General features: G+C 53.5%; 3 protein-coding genes and 1 non-coding gene across 7 annotated transcripts in view; 2 read left to right on the top strand and 2 right to left on the bottom strand.

The window, feature by feature from the left end:
• The first annotated feature begins 3,398 nt into the window (after positions 1–3,398).
• Positions 3,399–3,469, top strand: Trnag-ccc (transfer RNA glycine (anticodon CCC)). Its single transcript has one exon. It is a non-coding gene; the product is annotated as a tRNA-Gly (tRNA).
• A 364-nt stretch (positions 3,470–3,833) lies between these two features.
• Positions 3,834–5,522, top strand: Mettl26 (methyltransferase like 26). Of its 2 annotated transcripts, XM_052194810.1 has the most exons (6): positions 3,834–4,065; positions 4,294–4,456; positions 4,554–4,613; positions 5,007–5,074; positions 5,177–5,255; positions 5,327–5,522. In XM_052194810.1, exons 1-6 carry the CDS (start codon positions 3,869–3,871, stop codon positions 5,372–5,374), a joined length of 615 nt encoding a protein of 204 aa, XP_052050770.1. In that variant the 5' UTR covers positions 3,834–3,868; the 3' UTR covers positions 5,375–5,522. The 2 variants fall into 2 exon arrangements, with proteins under 2 accessions (XP_052050770.1, XP_052050772.1); XM_052194812.1 differs by lacking the exon at positions 5,177–5,255.
• A 322-nt stretch (positions 5,523–5,844) lies between these two features.
• Positions 5,845–8,167, bottom strand: Wfikkn1 (WAP, follistatin/kazal, immunoglobulin, kunitz and netrin domain containing 1). The gene is made up of 2 exons (XM_052194813.1): positions 7,981–8,167; positions 5,845–7,387 (listed from the first exon to the last, which is right to left on the bottom strand). The coding sequence occupies exons 1-2, from the start codon at positions 8,158–8,160 to the stop codon at positions 5,909–5,911; spliced, it is 1,659 nt and encodes a 552-aa protein (XP_052050773.1). The 5' UTR covers positions 8,161–8,167; the 3' UTR covers positions 5,845–5,908.
• A 2,260-nt stretch (positions 8,168–10,427) lies between these two features.
• Positions 10,428–18,469, bottom strand: part of Rab40c (RAB40C, member RAS oncogene family) — a 35,074-nt gene continuing 27,032 nt past the window's right edge. For 2 of the 3 annotated variants that reach the window (XM_052194808.1, XM_052194807.1), the window contains exons 4-7: positions 18,078–18,138; positions 13,457–13,534; positions 12,965–13,187; positions 10,428–12,257 (exon numbers count right to left, since the gene is read on the bottom strand). In XM_052194808.1, coding sequence (XP_052050768.1) covers positions 11,977–12,257; positions 12,965–13,187; positions 13,457–13,534; positions 18,078–18,138 — 643 coding nt within the window. In that variant the 3' untranslated portion in view covers positions 10,428–11,976. The remainder of the gene's footprint in view (positions 12,258–12,964; positions 13,188–13,456; positions 13,535–18,077; positions 18,139–18,469) is intronic. The other variant, XM_052194809.1, reaches the window with a different exon arrangement.

Raw genomic sequence — 18,469 nt, 5'->3', positions numbered from 1 at the left:
GGGCCACTTCCTGGCTATATTTGTCCCTTCCCACTTTGCCTGCCCCACCCTCACTAACCTTTCCCTCCAAGGCCACTGTGGTCTGACTCAGATGGCCTAGAGCAGGCTGTTTAATCACTCTTACGTGCTAGGAAGGCAGGACAGGATCCTGGGAGCTCCTAGTTTGGTTGGTTGTTTTGTTTTTTGTTTGTTTTGTTTTGGTTTGGTTTGGTTGTTTTGAAACAGGGTTTCTCTGTGTAACCAACCCTGGCCATCCTGGACTAGATTTGTAGATCAGGCTGACCTTGTACTCACAGAGATCCATCTGCTTCTGCCTCCAGAGTACTGGGAGTAAAGGCATGTGCTAGGCAAGGGGCAGAAGGATCAGTTGGGTCCAAATGTTACCAGGCCCTGTGTGGAGAGTATGCATACCACACACTGACAGGAACTCCTTTGTGACAGGTCCCCCTTACCTGTGCAATGAATGTGCAACCCCAACTAGTTACTACCCAAATCTTAAAGCCCAGTCCCATACAAACTCAGTCTTTGCTTAAATAATCATTGGCCAGAACGGGAGGACAAGACATCCTCATCGCTGCAGCGGAAGTCCAGGGTTGGGTTCAGAAGCCCTTAGAAGGGCTTTCAAGAGGGCTTGTTCTGAGGCTAGGGCATGGACAGGTGAGGCCAGAGGCTAGGGGCGGGGACAGAGGTGGGAGTCCAGTGGTCTCTATGGAGCAGGAAGCTGGGGAGGTGGAAAGACATATTGGAGGGGCAGATAGCCTGTTGGGGGTTGGGCTCAACAGGGAAGTCTTCCCAGATACAGTGATCCTAGGCGCTGTGAGTGAGGATGGAGTCTTAGTAGAATGTCAGTTGGGAAGCCTGAAGTCTGAGGGGCGAGGGATATGGCAGATCACAGCTAGAGCCATAAGAGAGATGGCCCGGGTGAAGCCTCCAGGCCCCGACTATGCTCTTTTCAGAGAAAGACACAGGACACAGGAGTGGATTTGAAAATGAAGCAGAGACTGGACTCACAGTCAAGAAGCCAAGACAGTGGTCCAACGCCTTTGTTTTGGACTTCTGGTCTCCTGAACTATAATAAAACAAACTTTTCTATTACCAAGCTTTAGGTTAATTTGTTACAGTACCACAGAGAGCAGAGAGAGGCAAGGAGAAAGGCAACAGCAAAGGCTGGGAGAAACCTCAGGGCAGTGGACTCAGTGGGGTTTAGGCTGGTGACCAGAAACGCATATGACTGGGCTAAGGGGAGAGTCACGCTCAGTTCAGGTTGTGTGAGACAAAGACACCAGTGCCTCTGAGGTAGACACACAGCAAGGGGGCGGGGCTGGGGCGGGGCTGGAGGCTTGCTCAAGTACTGCCAAACCCAAGCCCCGCCTCTAAGTCTAACCCCAGAGAGAGAAGCCAGGACAGAGGCCAAGGTTAGGAGAGTGTGGAAGGACCAGAGTAACTTGTTTCTAACACAACACAAAATCCAAGACCTGGGGCTCTCAAGGGCCCTGATAATTTGGCAATAAAGATAAACTCATTTGGAAAAGCCAAAATCAGTGCCAGGAGACTGCATTTCTGACCTTAACAGGAACCCAGCCTCAACAACTGCTCGCCATGGCTGGAGGGTCTATGTTACAGGATCCAGACCTTGGCCAGCATCAAGCTTTCGGGATCTCTAGGAAGCAGGTGCCCACATGGGCCAACTGCAGGCAAAGTCTCTGCTCCCATCTGATGGCTATGTGCCAAGTACTGACCTCAGTACTTAGGGAAGGCGTCGCGCAGCACAGTGACTCCCACAGAGGCCAAGAAGCCCTTACATGGTTTACTGGGCACTGTCCTCTAAAGCAGTCTCACTGTGGGGAAGGGGAAGCGGGAAGATCAACAGAGGGCTGTCATCAGTTTCCCTACCTCCCTGATTTTTTGTTTGTCAAGACAGGGTCTCTTTGTGTGCTGAGACTAAAGGTGTGCATTCTATTCCACCATGCTTTAAGAATTATTTTTGAGCTGGGCAGTGGTGGCACATGCCTCTTTAATCCCAGCACTTGGGAGGCAGAGGCAGGCGGGTCTCTGAGTTTGAGGCCAGCCTGGTCTACAGAGTGAGTTCCAGGACAGCCAGGGCTACACAGAAAAACCCTGTCTCGAAAAAAACCAAAAAAAAAAAAGAGAGAGGAGAGAGAGAGCGTTAATTTTGGTTCTTTCTTTTTGTTTTGTTTTCCAGACAGGGTTTTTCTCACTGTAGACCAGCCTCTGCCTCCTGAGTACCACCACCGACAGGCCCCAGTTGAAATTTAAGTAGCTCTCTGGCTCGCAGGCTCTCTTCCAGGGGCTCTCCTGGAAGAGATAGGGGGTGTCTTAGAACAGCGTTGCACTCTAATGAAGAGAAAGAATCGACCCCTCCAGAACTTGGACTTATGGAAGATGCTCATACCCGTCCCCCCCCCCAAATGGCATGAATAATCTATGGAACAAGTAAGCCAGGTAAGTAGAGGCGGAGGCAATAAAAGGAAGGGCCTGACTCACGTCCAGTCAAGGTCACCGCCAATACCAGACCTTCATAACCACGTGTTAGCGACTGCTCAGAGTGGGTGAGGGGCTGGAGTTCAGGTCTCTGAGTCTGGACTGACAATGTTTCAGAAGGGTTTCCAGAGTGGGCCACCCTATATCCCATCCTTGGGCCATGTCACTTACATAGTTTAACTACACTTACCCCGGCTGACTGGAATAGACACCTCAATCACAACCCCAAGCAAGAGCCATGCTTCTTAACCCTGAGTCGCATGATGTAGTTTGGGGCAGAGTAGCCCATGCAGAACTGGAACTAGCTGTTGGCAATCAAGCGTGAGCATCTCCGGCATTTTCTAAAATCCAGCCCCTGTGAGAAATGGACACTTTCAAAGCCCCACACAAGGTGAGAATCAGAGAAGTGCACCTTGTCCGTGCACTTGTCGCTTCGAATTTCATCTCAATAGTCACTGACCGCCTCCTATTTTCTATCCGTGGACCTCGAGCTATTGCCAGCCGTCTCAGCGTCACACAAAGTTCTTCTGAGCCCCAAGTGTCCCAGACCTGGGGAGTCCTGCATCAGGTTCATTCGGTCACCGCCCACGCCCACAAGGCTTGGCCGGTTGAACGTCAGGACCTGAGCGCGACCTCAGGCTTCCAAGCGATCGCGACTGCTATGGTTTCCATGGCGCAGAACCAAATCCTGGCTGTCTATAAATCTCGCGGTACCCACACTTTCTCTTTTCCCTAGGACACCAAGAACAGTTTGGGATCTGGTAGGATATCGGGTCCTGCAAACCCTTGTCAACAGAGAACTGGCGCGCAATAGAAAAGACACATGCGCAATATTCTTAGAGTAGCATGCTTACGTCACAATTCGTATATCCCACAGATCGCCACATCGCTCAACAGCGCCGCTGGTGTAGTGGTATCATGCAAGATTCCCATTCTTGCGACCCGGGTTCGATTCCCGGGCGGCGCACGTTCGTTTTGGGTTCTTTTTTTTTTCTGTTTCATTCATTTCTGAATGCCTTGCAATCTGAACACGGTTCCTAAAAAGGTGAGGCGCAAGCGCAACAAATGAACGTTCAAAGTGACAAACACGCAAAAAACAAAGTGCTACAACTGAAAGACCTCAGGAAACCACAGCCTCTACTCGAGTCTTGTTCCCTATCCGAAGTCACCGTCAAACCCCAGCAGCCGGAATCAGCCTGCCGCAGGAGTGGACCCTTTTAGGAGTTGAGAGGCCTCCTGACAGTTGCACTGCTGCAGGCGGCTGGCCGCTACGACCACAACTCCCGTAGTGCCCCGCGCAGGAGCGGGACTACAGCTCCCGTGGTGCCCCGCGCGCACCCCTAGGTGGGCGGGCAGCGCCGCTGCTATGTTGGTGGCTGCGGCTGCTGAGCGAAACAAGGAACCCATCCTGTGCGTGCTCCGCCAGTATGTGGATCCTGCCCAGCGCGGCGTTCGCGTGCTCGAGGTAGCCTCGGGCTCCGGACAGCACGCCGCACACTTTGCTCAGGCCTTCCCGAACGCCGAGTGGCAGCCGTCGGACGTGGACCAACGCTGCCTGGACAGGTGTGACGGCGCGGTGTCTTCCCCTAGCGGCCGCTTATGGCTGAGTGGGCGGCGGGGCTGGCAGACCGGAAAAGAGGGCAGGCCTAGTGTCCGGGTGCCAAACTGAGGCAGTGGAAGCAACGGGCTGCAGGGTCGACAAAGCTACCCACTTGCTGCCCCTCAGGACTTAGTCCCCCAGTCACTGAGGGGCCTCGTCAGCCCTTGCCCACGCGCTGCTGCTCTCCACAGCATTGCCGCCACCACCCAAGCCCAAGGGTTGTCCAATGTGAAGGCTCCGCTGTATCTGGACGTGACCTGGGAGTGGGAGCAATGGGGCGGGATCCCACCGCGATCGCTAGACCTGTTGCTCTGCATCAATATGATCCACATCAGCCCCCTGAACTGCACCGAGGTGGGGACCACTGTGGAGCCCAGCTTTCACGTTGCGAGGAGGGTAGCATGAGTCTCCGGCTCCTAGCTTATAATGTCCTACCTGCCTTCCCCTCCAGGGGCTCTTCAGAGCAGCAGGACACCTGCTCAAAACCAAGGCAGTGCTGATCACCTATGGAGTGAGTGACCCTACCTTAAGATGCCCCTAGCAGCCCTAGGTGTCTCCCCACTCTTGAAGCCCAGAGTGGGGAACACCTAAGCCCTTTTCCTCCTCTTCCTCCACCCCCCACCCCCCCACTCCCCCGCCCCACAGTTTCTCTGTGTAGTCCTGGCTGTCCTGGTACTCACTCTATAGACCAGGCTGGCCTCGAACTCAGAAATCTGCCTGCCTCTGCCTCCCAAGTGCTGGGGTTAAAGACATGCAGCACCACTGCCTGGCGCCCTTTCCTTCTTGAGTGCAGAAAAATGTTACTCTTTCCCATACTGCATGGAAAGAACTCCATCCTATCCTGCAAACCAGCCCTGTGCTAACGACTGACCATGGGCCTATGAGCTGTGTCTTGTTCCTACAGCCCTATGCCGTCAATGGGAAGATCTCTCCCCAGAGCAACGTGGACTTTGACCTGACCCTCAGATGCAGGTAAGACCTGGGTAGGAAGGAGGTGGCTTGGCTCAGAGAGAGGGTATGCTGGATAATACCCTCAGCTCTGCAAGGGCCCTCTACCTCCCTTCCCAACTGTAGGAACCCAGAGTGGGGGCTTCGTGACACGGCCCTTCTGGAGGAACTAGGACAGGCCAGTGGCTTGGTCCTGGAAAGGATGGTAGGCAGGGCAGTGTGGAGTGGGAGGTTTCCCTGTGATTTAAGAGTCACTCCAGCAAAGCATTTTTCCAGGTGGACATGCCAGCCAACAACAAGTGCCTGATTTTCCGGAAAGAATAGCATCTCTGTCAGAAGTTGTCATGGTATAAGCTAGACCTCAGCCCCTCCCTCGCTGGGTCAGTCCTTGGCATAAATTAGCCCCTCCTAGCCACTGGGCTGTAGAGAACCTGGTCCCAGTGGGCCTTAAAATAAAGCCTTTCTAGCCCACTGTGGAGTGTCTATACCACATTGCTTGCTGGGAATGCCTGGGAAAGGGCAGAAGGGGATTGTTCTGGGAGAAAATTAAGGCTTGGAGCGGGCATAGCTGAAGGGACCGAGCTGCCTTTCTCCCGTGTCTGTGGAGAGAAGCTCCTGTGTCTGTATGCGGGCTCCCAAGAGTGGCTTGGTGCTACTTGGTGACCTCAAGTAGGATCTGGGGCTCTATCTACTCACAGGGTTCCAACTGAATAGATAGTGCTAATGGGGGAGGGGGAGGAGAGGGGAGGGAGGGGGAGGGAGGCGCTGCAGCTAGAAGGGCCCCAGAGGCTATAAATCCCATAGTCAAAGACATTTATTCAGCAGGAAGGAGGGCAGGAATGGGGATTATGCATAAAGCTAGTCTTGGAAGCGGTTGAGCAGTTCACAAGCCTTCTTCTCAAGCAGTTCTACAATCTTCTTGACTCGCTTCTCGCTGGCAGCACGGACGTAGCTGTTGGCGTCCAACACAGCCACACCTTCACGAACCTCACCCATGATGACCAGTGGCCCATCGCCGGCTGTCACATTGGGGCATGGGCAGGCCCAGTCCATGCCACTCAGTGTCACCTCCAGGTATTTGGTGCCCAAGAACTTGAGGCCCATCTTGTCATCCTTTAGCACATCATCCAGGGCCACTCGGGCAATGCCGCCTGAAGCCTCGGGCTCCTCCAGGACTTCTGTGAGTCTACCCACAATGGCAAAGTCACTGCGGCACAAGCTCAGAGCCAGCTTGCTCTTGAGGCGGCAGGCGCGACAGGGTGGTGTGCGAGGTACAGGGCAAGCATCCTCACAGCTCTCCCGGCTCTCAAAGTTGTTGCTGTTCCCTTCACAGCCACTGTACACAAAGGGATGGCACTGCTGCAGCAGTGGGCTGTAGGCCCAGCGCGGCTCCCAGCCCTGGCAGGGACCCTGAACTGCAGGCAGGGCACAGACATCCCCAGGGCCGCGGACACAGGCCTGCTGGCATGCCTCGTAGGTCTCAAAACCCCGGGCAGCCCCATCACATTTGAGGGCTGGGAATGTCATGCAGCTGCCTCGCTGCGGGTCAAAGCGCCACAGGACGTGATGGGGAGTAGGTGGCCCAACACAGGCTTGTGTGTCAGGCTGGCACTCCTCCAGGGCCAGGACGCCTGGGTCCCTGTCCTGAGTAGTTGCCCGCCGCAAAACGGAAAGGGGAAAGTCGGCCCGCAGCAGGCCCGCAGCGTTTCGTGCAGTGCAGGTGTACAGGCCTGCATCCTCCAGCTGGGCATTGTAGAGTACCAGCTGTCCAATACTGGTGACAACCACGTTGCCGTACATTTGGTCAGGGCGCATGATGAGGTTCTCCCGCTGATGGCTCTGTTTCTCCCAGGTCACAGCAGGTAGTGGACGGCCACTAACATCGCAGTGGAGGCTGGCTGTCCCTCCAACATGCACTGCCTGTGGTGAGGGGCTGTTGTACAGGGCAGGTGGCATGGGAGCAGCCCCAGGGGTCGGGCGAGCGGTGGTCTCGGGTGGTCCTGGGCTGCTGGGTGGCCAGCTGAGAATGTGCTTACAGGGTACAACATGCAGGTGGAGCCCCCGCAGGCAGGCTTCTGCGTCCATATAGCAGCGGTTGTAATAGGTAAGGCCGTCGGAAGCACAGGTGAAGCTGGGTTCTTTTTCACAGCGGTCACGGCAGCGACAGACTGGCTGTCCATCCCAGATGTCACAGTCAGAACCCTGCTGTGGGCACTGGAAGCCTTCACAGGAGGCTGCTGTCTCAGGTGCAGCGGGGCCACCGCTGGGGAAGCGGGCAGCCACGCAGCTCTGCAGGCCACACACATTGGTGCAGCACTTCTCGGATGCGGCACAGTCCTGAGGGACAGGGACAGTTTAGTGGAGCCCTGCCCCTGCCCAGCCTTGCCCATGCACACTACCCTGCCTCTCTCAATGCTCCCTCCCCTATGGGAAAGTGTGGCTGTGCTTTCTGTCACCTCATTCCACCCCACTGAATCCTCGAGAGCCCTGAGCAGGCCTCGTCAGCGTCCCCACTGAGCAGGTGGAACACTGCAGGCAGCTCCCATCACAGGGCACGGCGCCTTGGCCCTCTGTCCACTTGCCAGTCTGGGAGATGAGGGAAGGACTACAGACAGGCAGGGCTGGGAAGGTGGTACCATTTGCAGGGTAGGTCAGAAGCCTGGGCCCACAAGACTTAAGGAAAAAAGTGGTGTGCTCAGGCAGGTGAGAGACGGGATTGATGAGGATGAAGTCAGTCCAGGAACTGGAGATGTTCTTGTTCTTCAGAGGGCAAAAAGGTAGGGGTATCCTCTGAGCCCTGTGTACAGGTCATGGCCACCAATCCAGGGGGCCCTGGAGGAAGCAGACTGGCAGAGTTGGGGTCCACTCCCCCCGCTGAGGAAAGAGCTAGGGTGGGGGGACCCAGGATCCCACGGGACGCCAGTGCTCACCTGGTCCTTCGCACACTCACGCTCACAGGTGCTCTGGGCGTCGACCCACAGGTGTGGGCTGAGCTGGTTGGGGCACATGCCTGGGTGGCTCCCAGGCTCTGGCAGCAGGTTGGTCTCCGAGGTCAGATGGATGAACACGAAGACAAAGAGCAGAGGCAGGGGTGGCTGTGGGGCAGGCATGGGGACCACGGGGCCAGAGGGTGGGAGTGTGTGGCCACCAGCTCAGACTCCCTATGGGCATCCACCCTAGAGGGTCCTGGGCCCAGGATCACTATCCTACCTCACAGGACCCTCTCCTGGCACTCTTGGACCCCGCAAGGCTGGAGCTCACAGATGATGCTCCTCTCTGGAACCCTGAATAGTTATTCTGGAGCCTCTCAGAACCTGTCCACAAAATACTGGCTGGCCCTCTTCCAACCACTGTGGGTGGTTCCCAGGCTCTGGTCAGCATAGGACTGGGAATAGAAGAGGAAGGGCTGGGGAGGGGCCAGAGGCCCTGAAGCTCAGAGCAACTGACCGAGAGGGTCACCAAGGGGCGGAGAAGGGTCAGCTAAATCAGGGAAGGGGGTGCTGTAACCTGAGCCCCTCCCTCCACACACTGGAGCCTGACAGGGATCAAAGGCTCCTTAAAGGCCCTCCCACCCCCTGTTCAGGGAGGAGGGGCAGGGCTGGTAAATCTCAGCTTTTGTCCTCAGCTCCTCCGTCTCTCATTCAGTGAGGGTGGGCAGGGACTCAGGCCAGCCTCAGCTATTAGCCTAGATTTTCAGCCAAGGGCCGCACCTGTCATAACCACAGGTAAAGCACATCTTCCACTGGCGAGGTAGAGATTCTGTTCTCTTCCGGCCCCTTCAAGGGTCACACTTGCCAAAAGGCCTTGGCATAGAATAAAAAAGCCTGCTAGGGTGCTTAGCATCTGTGGTATACACTTGTAATCCCAGCACTGGGTAGGTGGGACACGGAAGGATCCAGATTGAGGCCAGCCCAGAGCTACACAGCAAATTCCAGGCCTGTTGAACATACTGTCTCAACAAAACAAAACAACAAAAAAACCCTGTTAGGTCTTGGCACCTCACCAGCTGAGGGCACAGCTTGGCAGGCTTCATCCTCCCAGACATCCCTGTTTCTCTACAACTGGGCTCCTGGCTTCTAGCTAGGTCTATGCCACTCCGCTCCTTCAAATGAGCAAAGCCAGGAACAAAACAAGTAAAAAAGCTATCTCTTTTTGTTGTTGTTTTGAGACAGGGTTTCTCCGTGTAGCTCTGGCTATCCTGGAACTCACTCTGCAGTCCAGGCTGGCCTCGAACTCAGAAATCCACCTGCCTCTGTCTCCCAAGTGCTAGGATTAAAGGCAATCTTATCTGGGTGGAAGCAGATGGTCTGTGTGCACTGGCCACAGATAGTCTCATATCAGTGACTGTGGCACACAGTGCAAACGAGCAGAGAAGCCACCCAGCTGACCACACACAGGGCTAGATGGAAGGGAATCTCAGGGGATGACCAAGTGCATCTTTCGAAGAGCAAGCATCCTAGATGTTGCACAGGGATCCAAGTACCTTCAAGCTTTGCCCCGACATCCCACCATGAAGGCCAGCATCCATTCTTTAACTCAACTAGAGGCTCCACTACTGTGGGGGAGGGCAGGGAGATCAAAGCTGGTGGCAAGACAAAGGCCCTGCCTGGAATCTGCCTTTGCAAACCCTTTCTGTGGCTCCAGAGGTCCCCAGGGAGTAGTTTTCTCAGAGACAGGAAGGAAAAAGTCTGTGTGACCCTCTGTCTGACCTCCTGACCCAGGAGGCAGGGTAATAAGAGCCTGGTCTGGTCAGGAGATCAAGAGATGGCTACCAGGCGCCAGTGTCTGCTGTCTTACAAAAGAACTGTGGGTGAGCCAGCTCCTGGTGTTGAGGGGGCAGGGATTGCCAGGTCACAGGCCCAGGATGCAGGCAAGGAGAAGTGCAGGTGACATCTGAGCCGGAGGCCACATTTAAAGTGAGCTGTCCTCCGCTCAGCTTGGCCTTCCAGTGTATGAGACAGAAGCCTGGCCGTGTGTGGCCTGCAGAGTCCATAACCTGCTAGATGCTTTCCTGCTAAAGGTACCAATTCCGGGTCCCATTCGCAGATGTCCTTGATGCTGTGGTAAGCTATGTGCCCTGGGCTATGAGTAAAGGCTCTGTGAATAGTTAGGCTGCCTGATGCTAGCCAGGCCAAGATCAGACCTCAGGAAACTGCGCTGTTGTAAGCAGGCCTGGCTACTTTGTGGCTAGGAATGTGAACCCAGTCGATGGATAGCTGCAGGTCAGCAAGGTCAGCTGCAGGGACAGTTAACAAAGCCTGGGACCCTTCTGCCAGGCACAGAGCCATGCTGGCTCCTGTGGTAGAGCACACTTCCCACCCCCAAGAAACCACAGTCAAATGAAACCAGACTGATATTCACAAAGAAAGACATGAGCTCACTGCTGAAGTACATTTACTGTACAAAGAAGTAAGAACAAAGAACCAGGAATGGTGGTGTCCACAGCAGCAAGTGTAGTGTTGACGGTGTGCACGCAGGCCAATCCAGGTCCTCAAAGTCTATACCATTCTATTGGCGATTCCAGAGAAAAGGTCTCTGTCAACAGCAACAGGACTGGTGGGGAAAGGTGATGCTTGATTGTATCCAGCCTCTGGGCCAGGGTCCCAGGGGCTGCTGCTCATCAGGCAGTTCCCACAACCATAGCCCTGTCCCTCCCTACAGGCATGAACCCAGTCTCCCAGAACAGCAGGCCGGCGCAGTGTCTACCAGTGCCCTAGTAACATCCATGGCAAAGATGGTCTTAGGAAATATGCACTAAGAGGTCCCCAGTAAGGGGTCATGGCTCCTGTTATCAGGGCCCTGAGGGCAGGAGGTAGAGTTAAGCACCAGCGTGCCTGAGGGCTGTGTCACCAGGCAAGGACAGGGGAGCAGTCACATAGGCCATCCACTGGGGACAACATCCCCACAGGGGAAAAGGCTGACCAGAGCAGACGGGGACAGGAGGAGCATTGTGGAGGACTAGTCCATGGCTTCAGAAGTTGCTTGGGCCAGTGAGTCCCTAAGGAGGGGCTTGGTGTTCACCCCTAAGGTTGAGGCTGCTGTTCCAGAGAGTGTCACTAAGAAACAGGTCAAAGAGATTCTAGTGACATGAACTTAAAGGCAGAAGGGCCACAACAGGCAAGGAGCAGCTGAGGTTGAGTACAAGCTGCTACACGCTGGGGTCCTAGGCCCTGCGCCCCAAGCCCAAATAACAGAGGCCATCAAGCACTAAGCCTGCGGAAAGCTCTGTAGCCTCAGCCTGAAGATGTGTACAGTAAACGTCCTGAAAGTGCCAGGGCACAATGGGAGGACAAGGAGGGTTTTCCCAGGTGCACCAGGTCTCTCCTAGGAGGTCTCAAGAGCTGAACCCTTGCCTATGCCCAGCATACTGATCACCTTTGTCAGATATGGAAGCTGGAGCCAAGCCTGCGGCTAGAAGCATCTGAAATACACCTTGGCCCCATCTGTTCCCCACTGGCCTCTGAGCAACACCCAGGCAGGGTATTTATAAATCCAAAGATCATCTGGCTTCAACACTGAAACCCTCCATCGCTGCTTCATCCCTCCTTCCCTGACATCCTGAGCTTCCCCAATGGCTGAGGTGGCTATAAGGGGCATCCAGGCTTCCCTGACAGCCCTTTAAAAATGTACAAAACAGGTAAAATGTTCTCCATATAAATAAGGGGAGCCCGGCTCACTTCCAGCCTGGAGTCCAGGACTGGTTCACACCTGGTCCCCATAGCACCAGCAGCCCTGCTGCCTGGTCTGTGGAGCATGTTCTCTCCTGCATGCCCCTCCCTCCACTAGCTCAGATGTGGAGGAAAGCCTGGAGAAGCCCAGGCAGGGTTATGTAGCCAAGTCTTCCTGCACGCAGCAGGGCCTAGCGCCTGGCCAGGAGTACTCCAGCGTAAGCCCCAAGTCTGAACAGGCAGAACCCACAGGTCCTGCTAGGAGATCTTGCAGTTGCTCCGAGAGCAGTTCTGAGGTGGGCTCTGAGGGGGACGGATGGACTTGGACCTCTTAAGGCTGTTGCCCTTGCTGCCACTGCCCCCGGCCCCACTTGCCAGGGAGTAGGAGCGGCCGTGCATCATGACAGCGTTCATGCCGTTGGCCATGGAAAAGGACTTGAGGTGGCTCTTGATGGTGACAGGTAGTGGGAGCTTGTCGATGAGGTGCACAGGGGTACAGGAGACAATGGCACGGCAGCAGAGGTCCTGCAGGCTGAAAACTGTGAGGGGAAGGCAAGATGGAGGAGGGAACAGATAGGTTTTGTTAGGGGAGTTACGTGGTTCTCAGACTACCTATAAAACCTGGCTGCTGCATCTCACCAGCTCAGGGCTCCTGGCTGCACAACTCTTTGACCACTAGGTGGCGCCTACCTCCTGCCTTAAGAGCAGAGCATACCTCAAATTGCTGCTGGGAGAAGCTCGCCTACCCAGCCGCTCTGTGAGCCTGGGGGTGAGTGAGGAGGCAGACTGACTTCGGAATGCAGCCTTTACTATAGCTCTGGTTGGAGGTTAACTCAGCTTTTTGGCCCAAGAGAGGGACTTAGTTACCCTGCTCTCCTCTGAGACTTCATAGGGTGAAACTGATCATCTCTGTGCCAAGCAGTGAGCCCTATTAGAAAGTAGCCCGAGTAAAGCCATCATCAGGAGCTTCTGACCAAGTGCTCGGCGTGGACAATGGCCCAGACACTGCTGAGCTGCACAGGCTGCCACTGACCACTCGCAGCCAAGGCGCGCATGCAGAGGTCCACCCTCAAAGCATGGCCAGGAAAGAGATCGCCTCCTGAGGGTCTGAGCAGGCAACCCAGGTAACTGCAGCTCTCAAGAGGCCACCTAGACCCTGACTCCACTGTCAGTGCCTGCAGTTCCACCCTCACGCCCCCATCACTCTACTAGCTAGCCTCCCATTGGAACGAAGCCTCAGTCCCACCTCGATTGGGCCTCCAGATCTTCTCCATGCCATGCCGCATGAGCACGATCCGGGACAGCTCAGTGAAGGACTCAATGACGTTGAAGTTGCACAGGGGGCTGACTTCAAAGAAGGTCATACAGTTCTTCTCTGCGTAGGCTCTGGCCTGCTCCGTAGGGACTTGCCGCTTGAAGGCCAGGTGCAGCCGGTTCCCAACCAGGATCCGGGGAACACCGGGTGCATGCTTAGGAGGGGTCCAGAACTTAGCGGAGGGAGGCATAACCACATGCCACCCCCACCACTCGGGCATATGCAGGGCTCCTAGAGTCTGCACTCTGCAATGGTAGTGAGTACAGGCAGGTCTGAATGGGACCTGGTAAACTGCAGAGTCTAGTTTATTGCTGAACAACACTCCCAGGGTCAGGAAGGACGACAGAGGCAGCACTCCCAAGCACGCCCCAGTCACAGCTTGGTCCCACAGTCTCTTCCGGAGAGGCACAAACCCATTCTTACCTCATCGATCTCCTTGATCCACCGGTCAATGCCATCAAAGGACCAACGGTTGGTGATGTCGTATACCAGAAGGATCCCCTGCGAGTTAGATGGAAGGAGGTTATCCACAGGCATGCTTGGGCCCACTCCCAAGAGAAACTTACTGGATGGGAGTGGTCACAATTCCTAGGCAGGGCTAGGAATATGGCCCAGAAAACTTTATAGATCATTAGTATGGCCATGAACTGAAGGGGGGGGGGATGCATCTGCCACCCAACAGGAGAGCAGCAGGAAGGGACCTTCTGTGAGTCGAATTGGCCCAGCCCACATATGCCATCCTATCCACCCCCTAAGGCTGGGGCAGAAATGACTTTTTAACAATTTTTTTTAAATCCAGGCCAATCACAGGCATTGCTCTGAAATCATTCAAAAGTCACACAGGCTAAGCCTATACACACAGGTCAAAGCTTTGGTCGGAGGAGGGGTGTGAAGAAACCACAGACCTCACTAGAGAGGCAAGCTGGAAGTCAGTCAGCAGCCAACTCCGCCCTGGGGGCACCTGGGGCTGAATGGAGGCAGCTCTGAGTTTTCCAACTCCAAACTTGTACAGCAGGATGTCAGTCACTCACAGAGCAGTAGTCAGAGCTCCTCGGGTCAGCTAAGCAGGATTTGCTACGGGGCCTTTCCTGCCACATCCCTCAGAGACCAATTACTGGGAGCTCAGCTTTGGGCTATCTCCATCTGCCTCACACATCCCAGCAGGACCACTATCCTGGACTTTCCAGCAGGGGCAATGTTGAGCACACTGCCTCTTGTTCTGAGCCAACTTTGAATGAGATTCAGCAATCAGAGTCTACCCATCAAATTACCCCTCCTCTTCCACAGGTTCTCAGACACGGAGGACAGAAACAGAGGAAGAGAAGGGGGAAGATCAGAACAGGAGGAGAGAAGCAGAATTGCTATTTTAAAAGCTCAGGCCAGTCCCAGGTCCTACAGAGACAAAGGTACCCTTACCCACAGGCAGGTAGCAGGCCTGGCACAAGCAGGGCAACGGTTGAGGAGGAACTTCTCTATCTTGGAGGGGCCCCATACCAACCTCGAGGCCAGTTACCATGGAGAGGAGCCAAACTGGAGTTTGCCTGACCTCAAGGATTCAGGCTGGTGGGTAAAAAAAGTCTAATATTTATAATAACTAGACATGGCAGAGAAGGAGGTCTACATATATAATCCTATCACTCAGGAGACTGAAACAAGGGGACTGCTGCACACTCAAGGCCACTTGAGGGTCCAGATAGCCAGGTCTAGGCCAGCCTGAGCTACAAAGTAGGACCGTGCATCAAAAGCTGTGACTGTGTAAACGAACACAGTCCCCAGAGGCTCACGTTTGCATATGATTGCAGTGGATGAACTGACTGGAAAGGATTAAGAAGTGTGTCCTCGCCAGGCTGTGGTGGCACACGCCTGTAATCCCAGCACTCTGGGAGGCAGAGGCAGGAGGATTTCTGAGTTTGAGGCCAGCCTGGTCTACAGAGTGAGTTCCAGGACAGCCAGGGCTATACAGAGAAACCCTGTCTCGAAAAAACCAAATCCAAAGGAAAAAAAAAAAAAGAAGTGTGTCCTCGTTAGAGGCGCAGAGTTGCTGGGGGTAAGCTCTGAGTTTTCCAAAGTCTACGCCAGGCCCAGTATCTGTCTGTCCGGCTTTCTTTGCCTTCTGCTGCAGATCAGGAACATCAAGCTCCCAGCTCCTTCTCCAGCACCATGCCTACTTGCATAGCACCATGCTCCCGGCCATGATGATAATGGACTAAGCCTCTGAAACTGTACACAAGCTCCCAATTAAATGTGTTCTTTTATAAGAAGTTGCCTTGTCTTGGTGTCTCGTCACAAAAATAGAACAATAACCAAGTAACTAAGACAAAACTCAACCAACAATAATAACAAAGTCCTAACTGCCTCCCTAAACAAACACATCTCTAGGATGAACCTGTTGTCTGGACACAGGGAAGCAAGTTCTCATCTGTTGCCAAGGGAAGGAGGCCGAGCTTCGGAGGCGACAGTACCACCATAGCATTGCACTGTGGAGCACCCTAGTTCCACATCCTGGCTTATTCAACAGCGTGCCAAAGACCACCCTCAGAGGCTGATCCTAGCAAGGAAGGGTTTTTTTGTTCCTGAGGCAGGGAGTATGGTGGGGACAGATAGAATTCAGTGGCACACGGGTAGCCTTGAATACATGTGGCCTGGATTCTAATCCTGGCACAACAGAAATAGGAGGGTAGAAGGGGAGAGGGAAAAAATGTCCAGAGACAAGGAGTGGGGCTGAGTGCACAGCACACAATGTGTGACACTCAGGATTCCATCGGATGTCGGAAACAACAAAAGACCAAAAGTTCTGAGTAGTACAATTGTCAATCACAGTGAACACGCACAGTAAGTTGTGAAGTGAGAGCGACAGATTTCCCTAATTATATATGCTAACACGGAAGAATGAAAGCATAAACAAACGGCACACTACAGGAAGTTTATACAAACATGCAGCAGATGGTACGAGGCTGGATGCCTTTAATTTCCTGTTTACGCCTTACTTTTTGCCACAACCAGCACTTGTGTTATATTTAAAGACAAGTAAGCAGAAGGCCGACCTCCTGGAAGAGGCGCTCCTATTGAGGCGCCTGGGCAAAGCCATACCAGCTTTGCTCTCACAGGCAGGTCCTTGTTGGCACAGTCTGAGTAACGGCTGCAAGAGAGAGACCAAAGTGGCTGTGGATTTCCTAGAGAAAACTGCCTGGGATGAACTGCAGGCAAGAGAGCTGAGAACCAAAATGAAGTTTGTTTTTACTGTAACTAGCCCCAAACTATCAGTTGTGTCTCAGAGAGAAGTACAAAAGACAAAAAGACTCCTACTCATTCTGCCTTTGAAATGATAAAGTTAGATAATGCTGATTTTTAGACCACTTATTTGCCAAGATACAGACACAGGCTCCTCTTTCTAGTGACCTTCTCCATTCAGCAATGACTCCAGAGAGTATCCTTCCAGTGTCTTCTAGATTTTCCTATAATGTGAAGCCACACCAACATAGACAAGATCTTGTCAAAGAGCCAAGTACTCAACAGTTCAGAGCTCCGTGAGCCCTCTGAACAGCAAGAGGCACCCACGCCAGGCCTATGAACTAGTCTCAGGTACTTCCCCTCCTGGTGACACACATGTGAGGTGACTGCACATACACACCGTTTTTATTCAGCTTAATATGTAAGACAGATTTTGAGACCTAGAACTAGGCCTAAGAGTAGGTTCCTTACTGTTACAATTCTTATTAATGTTGTTTTGTTTTGTGACAGGGTATCACTCACTATGTAGTCCTGCTGTCCTAGAACTCCCTATGTAGATCATCAGGTTGGCCTTGAACTCAGAGAATGGCCTCTGCCTCCCAGGGGTAGGGACTGATCAACCTGAACTTGATCTTTGCGATCCACATGGTGGAAGAAGAGGCATGACTTGTCCTCAGACTGCCACTTACTCACTCTCTCCTCAAGTAAATAATAAATATAAATAAACAAGCATTTAGCACACACAAAGTATCTGTGTGGTCTGAGCCCCCAACGTTCAAAGAGCCAGAACAAAACCCTCCTGTCCGCCCACTGCATACACCCTGGCTGTACTAAACTGTTCACTCCAGCTGGGCGGTGGTGGCGCTCGCCTGTAATCCCAGCACAGGAGGCAGAGGCAGGCGGATTTCTGAGTTTGAGGCCAGCCTGGTCTACAGAGTGAGTTCCAGGACAGCCAGGGCTACACAGAGAAACCCTGTCTCGAAAAAAAAAAAAAATTCCAAGAAAACCAAACAAAACAAAAACCTGTTTACTCCGCCTGCAGGATGCCAAGTGTCCTCAGCAATGACATCCTCTCCTATTCCCAGAGAAACAAATCCTCACCTGCCCTTAAAGGACACAGCATCTGACCACACACCTCCTGATCGATGGAAGTGATCACAGGCCAGCTGGGCAGCACCTCCTGCCGGCCCTGCTGTCAGGCCTTGTACCAAGCCAGGCAGACCCATTCACTTTTCCAGGAGTCAGCACCGGACTAGAGGAACTAAGATATCATGGAGCTTGGCCACTGGTAAGGCTTAAAGGGATTCAACAAGAGCCACAAAAAAATGCTAAATGTGACAGGTGACAAAAGCAAGGCCAGTGGCCTTTGTGCTACAAGCAGGACCCAGATCCCGAGGGACCCAGAAAGGGCTGCAGAGCAGCAAAACCTGTTCTATTAAGATAGCTTGTCCCACTGGAGGTGTCTCGGGGCTCATCCTGAGGTATCATGAGAACAGGAGGGGCTCATTCAGGGACACTAAAGACTCAGTTGCCTCACACATAGGCAGTCCAGAAATGGAGGCTCCAAAGCTCTGGATTATTATCAGATGGGTTCTGGGATAGCTGATGTCCAGATATCTAAATACTCGGGAAAAGGGGCCAAGGATGTGGCTCAGCCCTGAACCCTCATCTATTAAGCACAAGGCTCAGAGTTCATCCCAAGCACTGTAAGAAAACACAAGAGAGAAAAGTACTCAGGGAACAGCAATCTAGGTTCAGAAAGAATCAGAAGAGGTACCTATCAGACAACAACATAATATGGTGCTGGTCTTACCTGCGCGCCCCTCGAATAGGACCTGAAGATGGTGCAGAACCTTCCCTGGCCCGATGTATCCCTGAAACACACAGAGCGGGGGAGATCGGTCCCACTATGAAAGGTCCCATCCACAATTTTTTTTTCAGACTCTCATTGTGCAGTTCTGACTAGAATTTGCTACCTAGACCAGGTTGGCCTTGAACTCATAGTTTTAGCCTGTCTCTGCCTCCTGAATATTGGTATTAAAGGCATATGTATACCTGGTTCCTTTTTATTTGTTTGTTTGGTTTTTGTTTATTTGTTTGTTTTGAGACAGGGTTTCTCTGTGTAGCCCTGGCTGTCCTGGAACTCACTCTGTAGACCAGGCTGTCCTCAAACTCAGAAATCCTCCTGCCTCTTCTTCCCAAGTG

This window comes from Apodemus sylvaticus, chromosome 10 (assembly GCF_947179515.1).
Source record: "Apodemus sylvaticus chromosome 10, mApoSyl1.1, whole genome shotgun sequence".
In the NCBI taxonomy this organism is placed as follows: Eukaryota; Metazoa; Chordata; class Mammalia; order Rodentia; family Muridae; genus Apodemus; species Apodemus sylvaticus.
Note: the sequence above shows the minus strand (reverse complement) of the source record. Positions and strands in the feature narration are given on the sequence as shown.

Coding starts and splice junctions, on each gene's coding strand:
- Mettl26 (XM_052194810.1), top strand. CDS start 3,869: ATGTTGGTGGCTGCGGCTGCTGAGCGAAACAAGGAACCCATCCTGTGC. Junction 4,066..4,293: donor GACCAACGCTGCCTGGACAG/GTGTGACGGCGC, acceptor TGCTCTCCACAG/CATTGCCGCCACCACCCAAG. Junction 5,256..5,326: donor GCTTGGTCCTGGAAAGGATG/GTAGGCAGGGCA, acceptor GCATTTTTCCAG/GTGGACATGCCAGCCAACAA.
- Wfikkn1 (XM_052194813.1), bottom strand. CDS start 8,160: ATGCCTGCCCCACAGCCACCCCTGCCTCTGCTCTTTGTCTTCGTGTTC. Junction 7,388..7,980: donor GTGAGTGTGCGAAGGACCAG/GTGAGCACTGGC, acceptor CCTGTCCCTCAG/GACTGTGCCGCATCCGAGAA.